The 17,750-nt window shown below is 27.1% G+C and overlaps 1 protein-coding gene across 1 annotated transcript; it reads left to right on the forward strand.

Moving 5' to 3' along the window:
* Nucleotides 1-1,491: 1,491 nt before the first annotated feature.
* On the forward strand, nucleotides 1,492-12,308 carry LOC145834913 (uncharacterized). The gene is made up of 3 exons (XM_082942445.1): nucleotides 1,492-1,783; nucleotides 4,012-4,073; nucleotides 11,288-12,308. The coding sequence occupies exons 1-3, from the start codon at nucleotides 1,492-1,494 to the stop codon at nucleotides 11,402-11,404; spliced, it is 471 nt and encodes a 156-aa protein (XP_082798571.1). The 3' UTR covers nucleotides 11,405-12,308.
* Nucleotides 12,309-17,750: the final 5,442 nt, after the last annotated feature.

A 17,750-nucleotide genomic window follows, 5' to 3' on the forward strand; every position in this document is an offset into this window, starting at 1 on the left:
TTGAATAAATGACGTCAGATTATAAATACTTGCACTTCTGTTTACTACTGTTTTCAACAGCGCGGTTGATTATTGTTTGTTGTTTAGGACTTTTTGTGATTTCGACCATCGAATACATACTTTTGTATTTATTCACATGCAAAATAAATTTTCAAACGCTAATTTCTAAATGTGCTAAACATTAAAATAGTTACGCATCAAACTACTGACTTTAAAGTTTATGTTTGTTGATATAAATATAAAGCTTCTTTGAATTAAATTATTTCCAATCTAAACTTTTAACTTTTGAAGATTTTATTTACAAGTGTAGAAGCAAAAAACATATGAAATGTTTTTTTGAGTTTTAATTTAAGTTTGTTTTGGGTACAGAACAAAATGGTGCAAGTTTTGAAATTTTTTATTAAAAAAAAGAAGATAAACAACAGAATACTATTGAAAAAAACAACATTTAGGTTCGGTTTGTGCTTCTTCACTACTGATATAAGTACACATATGAGCCTTATCTAAAAACTCTGGTATTATATTTCAAAGAAAATTTTTAGTTTAACTATTGTGATTAAGATATCGGAGTAAAAGTACTATTTTAAACTATATTACACTAGTTTCTTCACACAAGTCGCTTCAAACCCTTTTCACTTTGTTAAAATCCAATGGAGTTCAAAAAAACTTATTAAAAGTTAAGGTAAACCAACTAAACAAACTCTATATAAAAGTGTTGTTAAATATAATTTGCTCGTGATAAAAGCGTTTTGTGTTTTAATCTTAGTTTTAAACAACTTCCACTTATTTCAGTAGTTTTTATTTCACATAGTCGAAAGTGATCACATGAAACTTAAGATACATTCAAAATATCGCATCAGGCTTTTAAATGTTGTAAACAAAGCAGTTTTTTTTTTCAACAATTCCGTGTACGTGCGAAGATAAGGCTACGACTTAAAAGCAGTTTGAATATCAATCTTCAAATTTGAGAGAAGTCTTAAAAAGCGAGAGAATAAAAAAAGGCGGGAAAGTGACGCGCGATTGACGTCAATCGAAGAGTGAGAGAGAGTCAATGTATTGATATAAAGGTCGCAATCGAGGCCATTGAAGTCTCATTCGCAAGCTGTTTGATTTAAGCTCTAAACATGAAGCAGTTGATATAAGCTTTTCAAGTTGAATATATTGAGTTTTGATTGAGGGCTGATTTGCAGCTTTTAAAGCTTCTAAAGAATTGCTTTACAGCTGTGAATGCTTTTTGTAAATGCTTCAGCTCTTTTTTTTAAGAACTCAAATCTTTAAAACATAATAACACTAAGAGTTTAAGTATTGAAAAAATATATTTAATGAAAAAAAGAGTAAGAAACTGCAAATTAAGGTTTTTAATTTTGCAAACACACACGGTTTTTTGAATTATTTTTTTAGAACATACTAGAAACAAACAAACAAAATGAAAGCAAAATAAAAACACGATTTTTCAGATTAATAAATCCACAACATAAATCACAAACAAAAATGCTAGTAAAAGGAAGCAGCTTCGACGGAAACCTCGACTCCGCCTCAACGGAACAACGCCCCTCGTCGGCGAGCCAGGAGCAGGGCAACCCCCCTCTGCCGATCCCGCAGCAGGTAAAACTCCCCAAAATGAAGCGGGAGATGTCAGGGAGTGAGGGCAGGTTGCCAACGTTGCACAGTGACGTCACAAAGAGCGGTGGCAGGAGGAGGGGGCTGCTGAGGAGGGCGGAGACGATCGAATGCATCGTGGTGAGGGACGACGGGCAGATGATGCCGGCGGACATCGATGTTTGTTAGTAATTGTTTTGTGAAAAATAATGTTCTGCTAGTTTAACTGCAACAAGATGCTTAAAAAGTTGAAACTTTTTTCTAATTTAGACCGATATACATTTTTAGTTGTAAATACTAACGCTTTTTATGATATCAGAATAATAAAAAAGACTCTAAACAATGACATTTTTTAATTTTATTATGATAGTTGGTAGTGTAGAAAATTCAATAATATTTTATAAAGTATTAATTAGATTAAACCTTTTTACTAAATAACTATTTACATCAATATTGTTAGTTCAAATTAATAACACTTGAAAAAGATTTTTTTAATTTTATTTAGAATTTGAAATAAAATAGAAGTTCGTTTAAAAGTTTAATTAATCAAAATATCTTTTAAATATATAACTCAATTTCCGTATAATTATCAGTTGTAAAATTGAATGGTTGAAATTTGGAACTAAACTCTTGAATATTATTAGTTTTAAAATAGGAAAAACCAAGTTTTTTTTCTTAAAGTTGCACTAAAATAAAAATAACAACAACAATTTTACCGATTAAAGTAAGTTTATTACCATAAAAAAGATACAGTACAAAACATTTAGTTTAGTATTGTAACTAAAACTACTGAAAGCAAACATTTAGATTAAACTATTTTTACCACAAAAACAACTGTTTTCGACATATGTTAGGATAAAATGTTACGCACAAAAATTAGGGAACATAGAGTTTGTAAACAACATTTTTGCCAAGTAAAAAAACACCACGTAGTTTTAAAAGATATATTTCTAGTGTAAAAACGTTAAAAAAAAACTTTATAAAAAGCCCCTACAAAATAAAAAACTTTAAAGGAAGTTAATGACGGAAATTTTAAATCCTTAAAAGTTCGAACATTAGTAAGAGATGAGCTAAAGTATTTATATTCAAAGTTCAAGTTCAGACCTCAATTAACAATTAGTCAGGAAATTTAACATTCGCCTATTAACCGGTTTAACTTTTCAATCATCTGGGTAGCTGGAAAATATTAATTATTTATGGCCGCGTATATACCTCCACCAAATGTTAAAGCTCCGTTTGAATCTGTTTAAAAGTTAATGGAATATTCAAACTGTGATGGTGTATAACTAAACGCGTTTGGTTCTGTGGTTATTTTATTAAATACAAAGTTGAACTTTTAAACAGTTTAAAGATTTCAAGAACAATGTTTTATTTGTATAAACACTAGTTAAATACACAACAACGAAAAAAAAACAGCTTTCAGTTTAGCAATAAAATACAAAACGCGAAAATAATATTCAATACAAAACAATACAAGTGACTGGTGTTTGCTTATGACGTCAGAACTGTGCTGCTAAATGTCAACATTCCTATTGTGTTCGACTATATTGTACTTATATATATATATATGTACATATATATGTATGTATACTTGCATATTGCGCATTATTGTGCGTTGATTGTTGTGTTTTGAGAACATCTTATGTTGAACGAAACTTGGTACAACATACAAGACATCTTAAAAACTGAGCTTGAAGTTAATTTATGAAAACTGTGGTTCTTAACAATTCGTGTGAAGTTTTAAGATATTCTTACAGTGCAGGCGAAACTTAACTCTGCGCTTTAAAATTAATGTTCAAACTAAACTCATTTATGTTTATTTTTCCAAAAATTTAATTTAATTTCAACCACACGTCTGCGACGTACTTCTAATAAGAATAACAAACAAAAGTTTAAGTTTTTAACAAACAGAGATGTAAACAAAGTTAAAGTTCGATTAGTGACAGCAGGCACTTAATATAACGACGCCTTTGTTAGCTCAATTTAGCTTGTTTGTCCCACAAACATGACACTTGCGTTTGCAATAATTCCTGGAAATAAACAAAATTAAGCCGAAGTCGTGTGGGATGATGTTTTACGATGAACACAACTTTTAAAAAATTAAAAATTGTTCGTTCATAAATATATATTTGTTTTTCTTGACTTCATACTGTACTTTAAGCATCCTATATACTAAGATAAAATCAATTTTTAAACTTACTACTAAAGTGAATTTTTCATGGAAAATATTTTTAAACATATTGCATAGTCAAACTTATACATTTGAAAAACAGTTTTTTTTTTTATTTTTCGGAACTAAATAAAAAAATTCATAAAAAATACCAACCCAAAAAAAAATTCGTTAATACTTTAAATTGCGTTGAACGACTGTTCAACTTTGTCATTCATTCGTGACGTCACAATATTTTGCAGGCAACTCAACGCTGACCAAGAGCAGCCACAAAATGCTTGACACGATAGCCGCCCAGGTGGAGGTGAGATTTGTTGAATGTTTTAATAAATAAAAAAGTGTTTAAACGAAGCAAAAAATTATGCTGGAACGTTTATTATAGAAATATTGTTTTCTTTATTGATATTTATATATATGTTTTGAATAAACAAAAATGTAAATTTTTCTATTTAGTTTCTAGGTATTTACGAGCCTAATAAGAATTAAGTTAAAAAATAAAACAAAACAAATAGCTGAGTAGTGTATGAATCGTTTCAAGTATTTATTTTTGCTTAATACATACACATTGTTTTTAATACAAAACCGTACTGAGTATAGGTGAAAATATAAATTAAAGCTATAAGTAATGTAATACGGAATTTGAATTTTAAACATATTATCTATTAAATTCTGAGTATTATAAATATACAAATAAACACTTTACGTTAACATTACTTATACTTAAGGAAGTTTTGAAAACTCGTTTTTTAAAGTTTATTTAAAACTTTATTACGGAAGTATCTTTGTTTTCTTTTCCTCCCCTAAAGTTTTATGATTTGAACTTTCACAAAGAAAAATAATGATTTACATTCTTACATTGTTAAAGTTTATTCCAAAGCTGTGTTTTTTTGAACTTTTTCTTATCAGTCTCTGATTTTATAAACTTTATACTTTTTTTTAAATTACATTTAAACGAATTTATAAGACGTTACGTTTTAAGATAATTTTTGTCATGTAGAGTACATCTATAAAAAAAAACAATCAATTACCAATTTACCGTCTTATGTTCGAATTTTAAAAGGGTGCAAGCACTCAAATACATTACAAGTAATCTCATACTAAAAAAGTCTTAATCGTTTACAATATCCTTATCAAGTATGTGTTCGAAGCTAAACTTTAAGTAAATTTTATCTTCAATGCATTTCAAGTAACCCTTATAATATTTTTAAGAATTCTAAAATGTTTACGACATCCTTATCAAATATTCATTCGAAGATAAACACAGCTTCAATATAATCTCGAATTAATTTAGTTGTGTAATCCTGTTTGCCAAGCAATAAAACGGTAGTCAACAACAAAACCGCTTTTAAAGCTTTATTTTAATTCATTCTCGAGGCTTGTTTTATGATCCGCTTTTGTTACCTAACAACTTTCATTTACGTGCGTAGCCTGTTGTTGCAGAGTTGAATGCAATCGAGTTTCAGTTTTTAAATGTTAAATCCTGCGGTTTCGTACTTGGTCGAACTGAGTTTTTCAGTTTGTGACTTTTCGCATTCACTCATAAACGTAGGAATTAAGTAACACAAACTGTCGTCTTGAGTTGAATGTTGGTATGTAAAAGTTTAACGATTAATAACAAAACTAGCAAATAATAGTGATTCTGCGTCAGAATATAATTTTTTTGTACTTATTAACAAAATTTGAAACGCAAGTGCATCCGTTAGCATAGTGTGTTTATACTTGGATTTTGTATGCAACAAAGTTATTCATATTTAAGTGTATTAATCATTTATTTTCTGTCTCAACTATCAAAAAACTAAAAATAAAATATTTGCCTCCACTCTGACCGCTTTACTTTACAGCTTAAGTACTAAGAAGTAAGTTCATCTAATAAGAAAGTAAATATCTATCAACACTACATATTGTTAAATATGCACCTGGTGTTAGTCTACTATGAAAAACCTAGTCATTAGTTGTTAGATTACTAAGTAGTGGTATTTACGCTTTGAATGCTACTTAGGTAATACCCCTTTTAGGAGAAAATTATATTGATGATTTTTTTTTCTGTATAAATCAACGCGATTTGGAGCTTATAGTTGTTACAGTTGTATTTGTCTGTAAATTTACATTAATAGCTTTTGGGTATATTCAAACCTTTAAATTTATTTTTCTATCTAATTACAGCTTTTTGTTATGTTTTTATCTTATAAAACTGAGTTACACGCCAACTTATAGCCGAGCAAAAACGCTGTTTGTTTTCAAACTTTGATAAATAGCGCTTAGATAACAGAGTTTACAAAAACAAACAGTTTTATTTGCAGGGAAAACGCCGTGCGAAAACAAGTGATTTGATTTGAAAATAATACTTCAGTTCTTTGTTTATAAAAAACAACAGTTTGTTTTAAAAATTTTATAAAAACTTTATACTGCGCAGTATCATTTAAGGCGCATTTCAAAACGTATCACGAAAATTATATCTATTGCCAAGAAATAATACTTAATAAATGCGTCTTTTCCAGCAACAAAGCGTTTAAACTGCTGTTTTTTTTTCGTTGGCTCGTTTCAACTTGATTTTGCTTCAAAAACAAATTTTAAGTTGCCAATGAATCAGTCTACTTCCTGTGCCATTGTATTGATTCTACTAGAGCTTTACTTGACTGTGACTGGCTGTAATCTTACAAAAAATGCGCAAATATTAGCGATTTTGAAGCTTGTATGTATTTTGTAGAATAATGAAAATAAGTACCGTTAATGTACCTGTTTTAACTGTGAAACGTCGTATTATTTTAATGTTAATTTATTTAAGCTCTAGCCTTATTAGAGTGACAGGCAAGATTTTTTGGAAAAAAAGCTAGAATACTCCCTTATCAAGTTTGCAAACATTGGAAATTAAAATAATTCGAGTGCAGTAGCTATTATGTCAATCTTAACATGTCAAAGAACCGAATTTAAACGAATGCATTCAGTTAGAAAACAGTAAAAGCAGGTGCAATATATTAACAAAAAAAACAAGACTTCTGTGTAATTTTTGACTTTAATTTTTTTTAAATTTGTAAATAAACTCTGGGAAAAAAGAATTTTAGATAAATACATTATAATACTTAAGCTAATATAGTTGTTACACAAATTTTTTTTTTATAACTTTTAGTTCGTGTATTACTTATACAAAACCAGGTAAAAGCAAAAATAAAAATGAGTCATGAATAATTGAAGTCATACAAAAAAAAAGTTTTAAGTAACTTAATAGTTTAAAGGTAAAAACTTAGTTATTTATAAAGTTCTAAACATTACCATGCCTTATACATGAATCATAAAACAACATTTGGTGAACTACGAGTCCTTTTTAATTTTGAAATTTATTTTAAAGTTTCAAAAATTTGAAAATATCAACAACTATTGGTTAGAGTTTGTTTCTAAAAAAAACATCCTAGCGTTGTTCGGTAGGAGTTTTTTTCGCTAACTCACAAGTAACTAGTTCGTGTACTTTCAAAAGCAAAAATTTAGCAGACTGAATAAAAATAGAATGTTTAAAACAAACATGAACCCAATAAAAGGTCAACGAACTCCAAATAGCTTCAGCTTTGAAGCCAGCAAACACAGCATAAGTAATATTTTTAAACAACGCAGTAGACTCTGCTAAATTCGTTTTTTATTCGAAATCAATACCAGCATTGTGTGCACACAAGCACAAATATATATTTTATTATGGAAAAACAAACAGACGCAGGGAATTAATTTTGCCGACTCGCGGGCGTAACCGAAAATATTGTAATTAGATTTAGACGGATTTGTTTTAATGGTTGGAATTAGCTGGTGCTTTCTCGCAACCGACGCACTCTGGATTACGAAACGCATATTTTAAGAGCACTTAGGGCCGAAATGCTACTTTTAGGATATGTTAATTTGGGTGGTTTGCGCGTAATGTAATGTAAGGAAATTTTTACTAAACTCAAAGAAAAAAATGTCAAAAATATTGGTTTAAAAGGACATTGAAACACGTTTATAAGAATTAAAAATGAGTTTAACTTGGTTTTAATTGTTTTAAGTTTTTAGCTTTCGCTTATTTGTTATAAAAAACTGTTAAGCAATTTCTGTACTTTTGTACTTTTTTAAAACAATGTTGTTAGAATAAAGTAAAACAAATGGAAAATATTTCTAATAGAAAGTTTAAAAAAATATGTGTTTAAAATGTGTTAGGTAATATGAAAGCAAATATTTTAGAGTTTTATAAAAGTAATGCAATTTCAATAACTGGCATCTAGTGTTGAAAGAGTTTAATAAAATAAAAATGTAAACTAAAGATCAGCATATATTTTTCTTAAATACAAAGAGTTTAAAGTTAAAGTACAAAACTATTTTTTTCTAAGTATTGCGCTTTGAAAAAAAAAATAGTAATGTAATCTAAACAACTTTGACAATCTAAATTTTGTTAAAAATTCAAATTAGTTCAGCATTTTAGGCAAAGTTAAGTTTTTACTAAAACAAAAAACATTAACAGCGTTCTGAAAATAAGTAATAAATAAAACAAAAAAAAATAAAACTAAATTTGTTTTGCATCAAGCCGAACGAGCGGTTTTCGAAAACAAAGCTCAGCTCTGATTGGTTAAAACTCTGAAAAATTCCCTTCAACCCGGATACGAAGCTTCAGCGCTGTTAGAGCTCGGTTTGTTTGCTCGCACCTGGCACTGGTTACAATTTTGACGTCACACTTCAAACAGATTGTGACGTCACAACTCACGGCAAACAGTGACTGGTGAAAATATACATCTCTCTCTTTTGTATTTACAGAGCAAATTTTCTTTGTGTATTGCAATATTTTTGACTTCGAAATTACATTAATTTTAGGCACCAACTTGCGCTTTTCCAACTGTTTAAACTAACTTTCGCACACTAAAAACTCTTTTAAACGCGCTTAAACTTTTTTAAAAGGGTATTTTGTTGAGATTCGCAACAAAAGTGCTCTTTTTTGTTTCTAAACAAAAATAACGCGTGGCATTTAAACAGCGTGTTCGACGAATCGAAAAAGTCGGTTGAATTTGGCACTAAGTGATTTGTTAGTAAATTTCCCGAGTCATTGTTGTTGTTATCTGAAATTAAGTTGAAATTTAACTTTCACACCCAACTTCGCTCGTCTTAGCAGCTAAAGTGACGATTCTGAAGCAATAAAAATTGAATTTGTTTATAAAACTTTTTTTTTGTTTAAAAGGTTTTTGGATGAAAAATGCTTCAACTCGTTGTTTTTGCCAACAAGTTTTGTAAACTATTTAAAAAAAATAACGTATAATGTTAAATATTAAGCTATTTTGTTGTGATGCCTTTTAAAGTGACTTTTAAAACGTTTTATTGTACTTAAAGTTGTGTTTACTAAACCATAAAAAAGGCATTAAAGAATATTTTTTACAAACTTAATATCCTTGCGGTGTTTTACTAGCTGTTAACCTTTTAAAAAGCTTATTCACGATGATTTTATGGTAATAAAATGAAATAAATTTTGTAGCAGCTATAACTTTATGTATTTATTCGATTTTTTCCTTAAAAACCATTATTGCCTTTATAACCTTTGCTCCCAAGAAAAAGTTTATAAGTAAAACAGAGTTAGTTAGCAATTACTTTTTTTTTTAAGTCAAACAAACAACATTTTTGCATATACAAAACATATACGTCTTAAGTTTATAAGTAATAAAAGCTCATCTTTCTTGTTCCGTACTTCAAATGTTGATCTTTAATTTTTTTAAACAATTTAATTATCAATAGTTATTCTGTGTAAATTTAACATTTCGTTGTTTTAAAAGAACGTTTAAGCTAACATTTGTTTACAGAAAGCGATTCATGAAAATAAAAAACAGCATGGAATAAAAAAATATAAAGCTGAAAAATTGAAAAAATTGTAGCGCTTGTGACTCATTTTAGGTTTTATTTAGAAAAAACTAAATAAATTTTTTCACACGGGTGATAACGATACAAAATAAATAAGAACTAAAAAAATACATTAATACAAAATTCTGGAAAACAAAAAAATTGATGACTAATCTTAGGCTTTGAATAGAATTTTCCTCGATTTTCATTGGTTGAATTTACGTGTGTTTTAAAAAAAAACATGTTTTTACACAAAGACTGCTATTTAATTCGCTAGAAAAATTCCGATTATTTGCGCAAATAAATAGCTCAGTGATTGATTTTTCAATAGACATGCGGAAAACTGAATACGCATTGGTCGAAAATTTTCCCGTTATAGAGATTATAATAAGAAAGCAACAAACAAAACGTTGAAGATTAAAACAAAGATAAAAAAAAAAGTTATCAGTTTAATAACTTAGACCTAAGTGGATCATTTTAAAATAAATTTTTATTAGTTTATATTTTATCTGTAAATAGTTACAAGCTTACTACCTGAACACCTTTTAATACTTGATTATATAGAAACATAATTAAATGAGTTTAATGTTGTTTGATCCATGCTCTTGTATTTAAAATTACTAAAGGTTTTTATTAAGAAAACTTGTTTTACTACAGCTCATGATTCAGACAGAGTGAAAATATGTTTTAATTTCATAATCTTATACGAATTAAACATACAATGATAAACAAAAAACGTTGCTTAGAATATTACCTTCATTATTTGCAGTGAAAGTTGTACAACTTAAGTGGTTTTTAAACTCAAAATTAATAGAAAGCGTTTATTTGTTCAATTTATTTGGTCATCTAATTGTAAACAACCTACATTCAAGCAGGCAACATACTTGAAGAGATTGAAAATCGTTCGGCGTTTTTTTAGTTTGTGAAAATAACGACAAAAAAAATTCAGAACTTAAACCAAAATGAACACTTTAAACACTTTTTTTTGATATTGCATACTTCTTTAAGATTTAAGTTGTTAAGCAAAAAAGAAAACTTTTAGTTTAGTAAAATAAAGAACTTACCATTTAAGTTGCATTCAAACAAAAAAAAAAATTTAGTAAATGTAACTTCAAAATAAATATTTTGAATAAAAATTTTAGTACCATGTTTTAGGATTGATGTTTTTATTTATTAGAAACTATTAAACTATTTAACAACTATTGGTACAGCTTGCTTATCTTCACACCAAAAAAAAAAGAAATAAAATTGAGCACAAAGCACTTAGAACGCAAATTACTTTGTACGTTGTAAAGTATTTGTACAAATACAAATACTTTAAATCACTCACACGCCATGCAAGTGTACATCCAAAGAATATTTTTTTACTCTTTTATGTTTGAATTGTTTTTTATTTATGATAAATTTCTATAAGGCTACATCATACAAAGAATACACTTAATCAAACCGTACAGCAAGAATTTAATTATTTAAAATCAATATTTTAAATATCTTTATTTGTTTACATGTTTTGACTAGCAATTTGCTTTTTTCTGTCATTCCTGCAAGCACAATGTACAGTTATATATACATTACATAAAGTGTTTTTACTTCAATGAATTACATGCAAAGTTTATAAACTATTTCAAAATTTCATCTCTAGCTGTTATTAAATATTTTTCAAAACTAAACTAATTTTTCCAGCTGCAAGCGGAAGCGAAGAGGAACGAGCTCAGAGCGCTGATTTTGGAGCACCAGAAGCTTGTTAACGACATCCAGCGGATGGAACTGTTCAAACACAACAGTAGCTTGAAAGTATGAATATGTAAGAAATCTCCATGTACAAACTCTTCTAGACAAATGTACAAACTTTTTTATTGGAACTGTACAAATATTTCCATTAGAAATTGTCCAAACTTTTCTTCAAGAATTGTAGAAACTTCTTCTAGAAAGTTTTTTTTTTCTGAAAAATGTACAAGCTTTTATCTGCAAAATTGTACAATTTTTCGGGGATATGTGCTAAACTTTTCAGATCAATTTTTCAAAGCAGAAACGGTTTTATGCCGACTGCTCGCGAAGCTTGATGTTTTTTTGAGACAGCTCTTGATTTATCTTTGTACAATTAGATCCGTTTTCACCAACTAGTTGAAAATGTTTTTGAGTTTAAGTTAGTTGTTTTTACGACTTTAGAAGCACCTGTAAAACAAATTTCGCTTTTTTCACCAACTATTAATTTTAAAAAAGTTTATTGCTTTCAATTTAACGTTTTCAACTAGCGTTAAAGTTTCGAGTACTGCTTCGTTTTCAAGCAGTCTAAGTTGCTGTTTTATGACTTTGTGGGCCTAAATTACTGCGGTGTTTCTTGTTCTCTTTTTTCTATAATTTTTTCGTATTTTCTGACCACTTTGAAATTTAAGTGCTGTACAAGCAAATTTATCCGTTTTGTTTATTCTATTTTGTTGTTGACTGATCCTTATAAAAAAGTTTAAGTTTTAATAAACTTATAAATAGATTGTTAGATTCTTAACTTTTATATTTCACTAATCAAAGCTAACTGAAATTTTGCAAAAAATTTAAATGATTTGCACAATTTATTGATGATAAAAGTTATATTCGCCTTTAAATTTAACTTTAATTTTTTGAGAAAATTTACGTATCGTTTTTAGGCACTAATTGTTTTACTCTGGAATTAAAGCTTGTTATAGCTGTTAGGTTTTTAGTAAATGCTAATTTAGTTTAAAACTCATGACAATGTTTTCATACGTTTTATTAATACTGTGAAATAAATTAACCAACTATAGCCAGTTTTTAAAAATTATATCAACAATTTAACTGTTTTCTACTTGAAAAAAAATTTGGAGTTAGTTCCAATGTACGGAGAATATAGTATTTTTGTCTTATCAAAAATTAAACTTAAGACTGCCTGTACATTTTTTTGTTTTCATTCCTTACGTAGTTAAGTTTTGTTATAGTTTCAAGCTGGTAAGCTAAAATTTCTTACGGCTTGGTTGTTTTTTAGTTAAGTTCAAAAATCAAGTTATTAGCTGACCAATACATACGAGTGAAATACGACTTTTTATTATTGTTGTGTAAGTAAAAAAACATAACCGTAATCAGTTGACCAATAAATTTATTTTTTGCTATTTGTAATATGCTTCGCTATATTGTGGTTTTCAATAAATGTGTTAAAAAAACTTTGAACTTATTTTAGTATTTTTTATGGTTATTATTTATTTTTACTGATAAGTTGTACAAATCAAGCACACTTAGTCGAATGGTATGATATTTTCTAACTCACAGACTTCGACGATACAATCAAAAACATTGATAAATTTATACTGCTTTAAAATAAGAAAAATAATTTTTTGTAAAACATATTTAGATCAAACATAAGTACACTTAATTAAATCTTAAAAAGTAAAAGGTAAAAATCTATGGAACTAGGCTAGCAAGTGAAGCGTAATAGTTTTTTAAAGAAGCTTTGAAATCAGAAAATTCTTTGAGTTATCGTTATCAAATAAAAATTACTTTAAAATTTAAATCTAAAAGGATTAGTTTTTCACATATAAGATTAGAATACGTACTTATTTAAAAATTATTTAAATTTGCTTTTAAGATCACGTGTTGAGCAAGAAGTTATTTAGTTAGTTTAGAAAATATTGCACTAGGTAATAAAAGGATATATTACAGCTAAATACGGTTGTTTTACTAACGAAACAGAGATACCCTCATTTAAAATGAATTTAATCCACAACAAAATTATTTACTTTATTAATTTTAGAAAGTTCGCAAACATACAAACTAACTATTAAAAAGTTATTACTAAATTAATGTCTTGCTTTCTAGTTTAATGTGTACTTCTTAATAAAAGTCGGCTTTAAAAGTAGAAGATAAAAAATAAAAACTTAACGCCTTTTGACCATCAACACAGTATACAATTACATAACTTAATTGTTTTAAACTTTTTTTATAAAAATCTTAAATATTGGTTCTTTTGCTTTTCTTGATTAAAGTTTATAAGTTACGCAATGCTAGTTGTGTCCTTAAGCCTGCAACATATAATTTAGTGTATAGCAACGAAACTTAGTAAAGCATAAGCGTTAACAAACCTCAATAGTAGTATAAAATAAAGCTTTACTATGTTAACAAACTATTTTGTCGATCTATATGAAAAAAAAATTTTGCTATTTTTTTTTAAGTAAAATATATACTTAAATGTTATATCAGTGGTCGGTAAACTTTTTTCAACGAAAACCATCTTTTCTTTAAACAACAAAAATATAACAAAATTTGAGGTAAACCAGTTTAAATTTAGGCCTTTTTTAATTTATTTTAAGTGTCGACCGCGGAACACTTGCTTTTTAAAACTTATGACCCGATATTTATCTAAGGCTGTCGACCCCTGTGTTGTATACAAGTGTATCACAAAATGTTAATAATTTTGTTTTGTTCTATACAAAACAATATTTAAGAAGTTAATCTATTTTAATTTATTACTAGCACATTTTTTATTTAGAACACTTCAGTAAGTATTATATTACTGCTAATTTGAGTTTTACTTTTTGTTCATTTTTTGATGGAGTTTAAACACGTTTTATAAATAATTATGTCTAATCCATAACATGCAAAAATTTAACTATATGTTAAATGTTTTCTATCACTAAATGTTCTTTTAACGTTTGCTTAATCTACGTTATACAATCTACAGCATACACATTTATCAGTTAGAAACATCGGTTTAAAGAGAGAGTACAAAAACTCCTAAAGTAGAGTATTCATTAATAAAACTAACGTACTAAATAAAATCTAATCTTACAATATTACGTACACAAAAGTGGTTACTGTGAACCATAATTTAACAGTTTGAGTTTTATAAGTCTTGCTGTTGTAAACTTAGTTGAGAAAAAATAAAATGTACAGAATATAGTTTGTTCGGAAATGGGTCAAATTTACACGAAGACATTTTCGCACGTAGGGCAAATATGCACGAAAGGACATATTTTTGCACGAAAATATTTTTGCACAAAGACACTTTTGCACGGAGGGTCCCTTTTTCACAAAAGTAATATAAATAAACAAAGTAAAAAGTAAAGACATTGTTAAAAAAGCAAGAAAAAGAAAAGATAAGTTAATAAAAAAACAAAAAGAAGAAAAAAATAGTTGTTTACTTAAGGTAAGGGTAACAGTGATAGTAAAAGTAAAAACAAAAAGTAAATAACAAATATTAACTAATAAAAATCAATGTTAAAAAAAATAAAGTTGAAAAAAATAAATATATAATAAATTAATAAGAAAACAAGAAAAATAAGAAAAGCTAACAAAAAAAATAATAAGAAAGCAAAAAAGAGTTACACTGACTGAGGGTTGGATAACAGTTATAGTGATTAAAAAAAAAAATTTCAAACCGTGCAAAAATGATCTTGCGTGCAAAAGTTAACCTTCGTGTAAAATGGACGCCTTGCGAAAGTGTCTTCGGGCAAAAGTGACCCTTCGTTGAAAAACTGTCCCTTCGTGCATATTTGACAGTTTTTCAATTAAGCAATTTTTATTAATGATAAAAAAATCAGTACTTTTATGAAAACTTCGAAATAAAAACTTATAAGTTATAATTTACAAACTTCAAAACTATTTTTACCCTTTCAAAATAAAAAAAAATTAAATAAAGTTACAAACTTTTTAGCAAATTTTATGATAGGTAGCTAATGTAAGTAAACAAAAGTAACTTTTAGAACTAAAGAAAAATATATTTTTTTTCATCTTTTATAATATTTAAGCTACTTTCGTTCGTTATGTTATAAAGGTTTTGTAAGTATTTACTAAGTAGTTAAGAAAAAAAAAACATTAACAACGTTGAATCGACTTTTAAAATTACTCATTCAACTTATGTTCACTTATAAGCTTTGAAAAAGCTTTGTTGAATTGTCGATTTTGCTGAAAACATTAAACAATTTAAACACTTGCCAAAAACTTTTTGTTTATCGAAGCGAACAACTAATTTTAGAAAATTCCCGATAAGAATTAACTTTGTATGGATTTTGTGTCAATTTAAAACTTTTTAATGACGCCAAAGGTTTTTGTCAGTCGACTAGTGGTTTGTTTGTTTACAAAATTTTTGTAAACAATTAAGAAGTTAAACTTTAACTTTGCAAACCGTTAAAGCTTTTTAGTTTACTCGTATTGATTATATTAAACCAGTCGTTTACTGATACACTATAGACGCAAATTTTTGTTTGCCCTCTAAAATAATACTAAGTAAAAGACAAGGAGTGTAAATAATAAGCTGTTAGTTATTATTTGTCAAATAATATTTGGTATTAAAATTTCAACTTTAGAACTTATATTTTTTGACTTTTTAGATGTTTTATTATTCTTTTCCAGTTCTTTTTAAATTGTACTTTATATATTTTTATCTATTTTCGTCTTTAAAAAACTTATTGTATTTCTAAGGTCACCGATAGAAGGTGTTATATGTAATTTAAAACTTAAAAAATTATTAAATTAGCTAATGTAAGTACTTTAAAACTTTAAAATACTTTTGTTTTAAATACATCTAAAACAAATAATAACGACAAATAAAAGCCACTAGAATTTTTAAAATACGAGAACTCATATTTTTTTTATATTCTCAATACTTATAAACACATTAACTCTTAAAATATAATAAACTATTTAAGAGCTTTTTTTGGTTTTCTACAAAAATTTAAAAAAACAGCGTTATTTAACTTATATAAAAATGTTATTTAGAAATGTCATAAAACGTTTTATTTTAATAACACAAGTTATTGTTTTTTAAAGTTGAATCATACACAAAACTATTTAATAATTTCTAGCAATTTATGTAAAGTTTAGCTGCAATTCAAATGATTGATTTTAAAATATTTTAGTATTGTTTGAATAATTATTAAACAATGTTTTAATTGCATAAAATATTTCAAACATATGATTTCAAAAATAAAACATGTGTTAACTAGTCAAAATTAACTAACGTATACTAGCAGTTACAAAAACAGCATTTAAAACGATAATAAATATACTGCAACATTTTGCAGCAATCTCAATAAATCTATTATTACTTATAATTTCAAGTAAGCAAAGGAACATTGAGTACTGTATAAAATTACGTAAAGTAATATAAATAATTTCTATTTAATATCTGCAAATGTATGCTGCAATCAACATAACTAAATATTTATTTTTTAGCTTAACTTCTCATTGTCAGTTTAACAAACTGGCTTCAATAAAACACGGTCCAATGATGCTTAAGTTTATTTTCAGAGAACTTCGTTTTGCTTTTTTATAATAATTTGTCTAACCGTTTGTACTTTAGTTTTTTTTTTGTAGAACAAAAGTTGAGCTGAAAAGTGTTTAATACAGTAACCTCTCGCATCTTTACGCACTCTCGTTTAGTTACGCATTTTAGAATTCTAAGAAATTCTTTCAATGAAAATTTTAATTTTCTTTAATATTGCACAATTTAGGTTTGTTGTAAATTTTTAATGTAAAATATGTTTTTAAATACTAACTCACCTCTCTATATCTTATACTTTGTAAACTTATGTTCCTTATCTTATTGATAAACATTCAGTTATACCTCAGTATATTAGAAATTTTGTTACCAATAAGAGATTAAATTAAAATTCTGAAAGAAATATGACTGTGTTAAATAATGAAAGTATAATGAAATAATGAGAGTTTGTAACACAAATAAATAATACAGTACTCTTGCCCTATATATGAATAAACATCTAAAAAAGAAATCTAATGAAACTTCTTAGCAAAAAGTAGCAGTGATACTCAATAAAAATAGAGTTTACACTCAACACAAATCTCAATTGTTTCTTTTTAGTAAACATATAACTAATTTTCATCTAACGTTTTTTATTTATTTTAATTTCTTCTGTAACACTTGCCTTGCACAGCAATTTGCTAAGTAGAATAGAACACAAATGATAAGTATCAAATAGGTCAGATATAAGTAAATATAAAGATTAAATCTACTAAAATATCTGACCTATCAAAATTAGTAAAATTTTTCTACAACTATTATTATTTTATATAAAATTAAATTCTTTTTTTTATATGTATAGTTTTAGCTTTTGTTTTTATATTTATAAATTAAGTAAACAAATTGTTTAAACTGGAAAAGTCCTTAGTCTGCTTTTAACTA

This window comes from Thalia democratica, chromosome 4, assembly GCF_965202585.1.
Source record: "Thalia democratica chromosome 4, ktThaDemo2.hap1.1, whole genome shotgun sequence".
In the NCBI taxonomy this organism is placed as follows: Eukaryota; Metazoa; Chordata; class Thaliacea; order Salpida; family Salpidae; genus Thalia; species Thalia democratica.

Coding starts and splice junctions, on each gene's coding strand:
- LOC145834913 (XM_082942445.1), top strand. CDS start 1,492: ATGCTAGTAAAAGGAAGCAGCTTCGACGGAAACCTCGACTCCGCCTCA. Junction 1,784..4,011: donor GCCGGCGGACATCGATGTTT/GTTAGTAATTGT, acceptor AATATTTTGCAG/GCAACTCAACGCTGACCAAG. Junction 4,074..11,287: donor CGATAGCCGCCCAGGTGGAG/GTGAGATTTGTT, acceptor TAATTTTTCCAG/CTGCAAGCGGAAGCGAAGAG.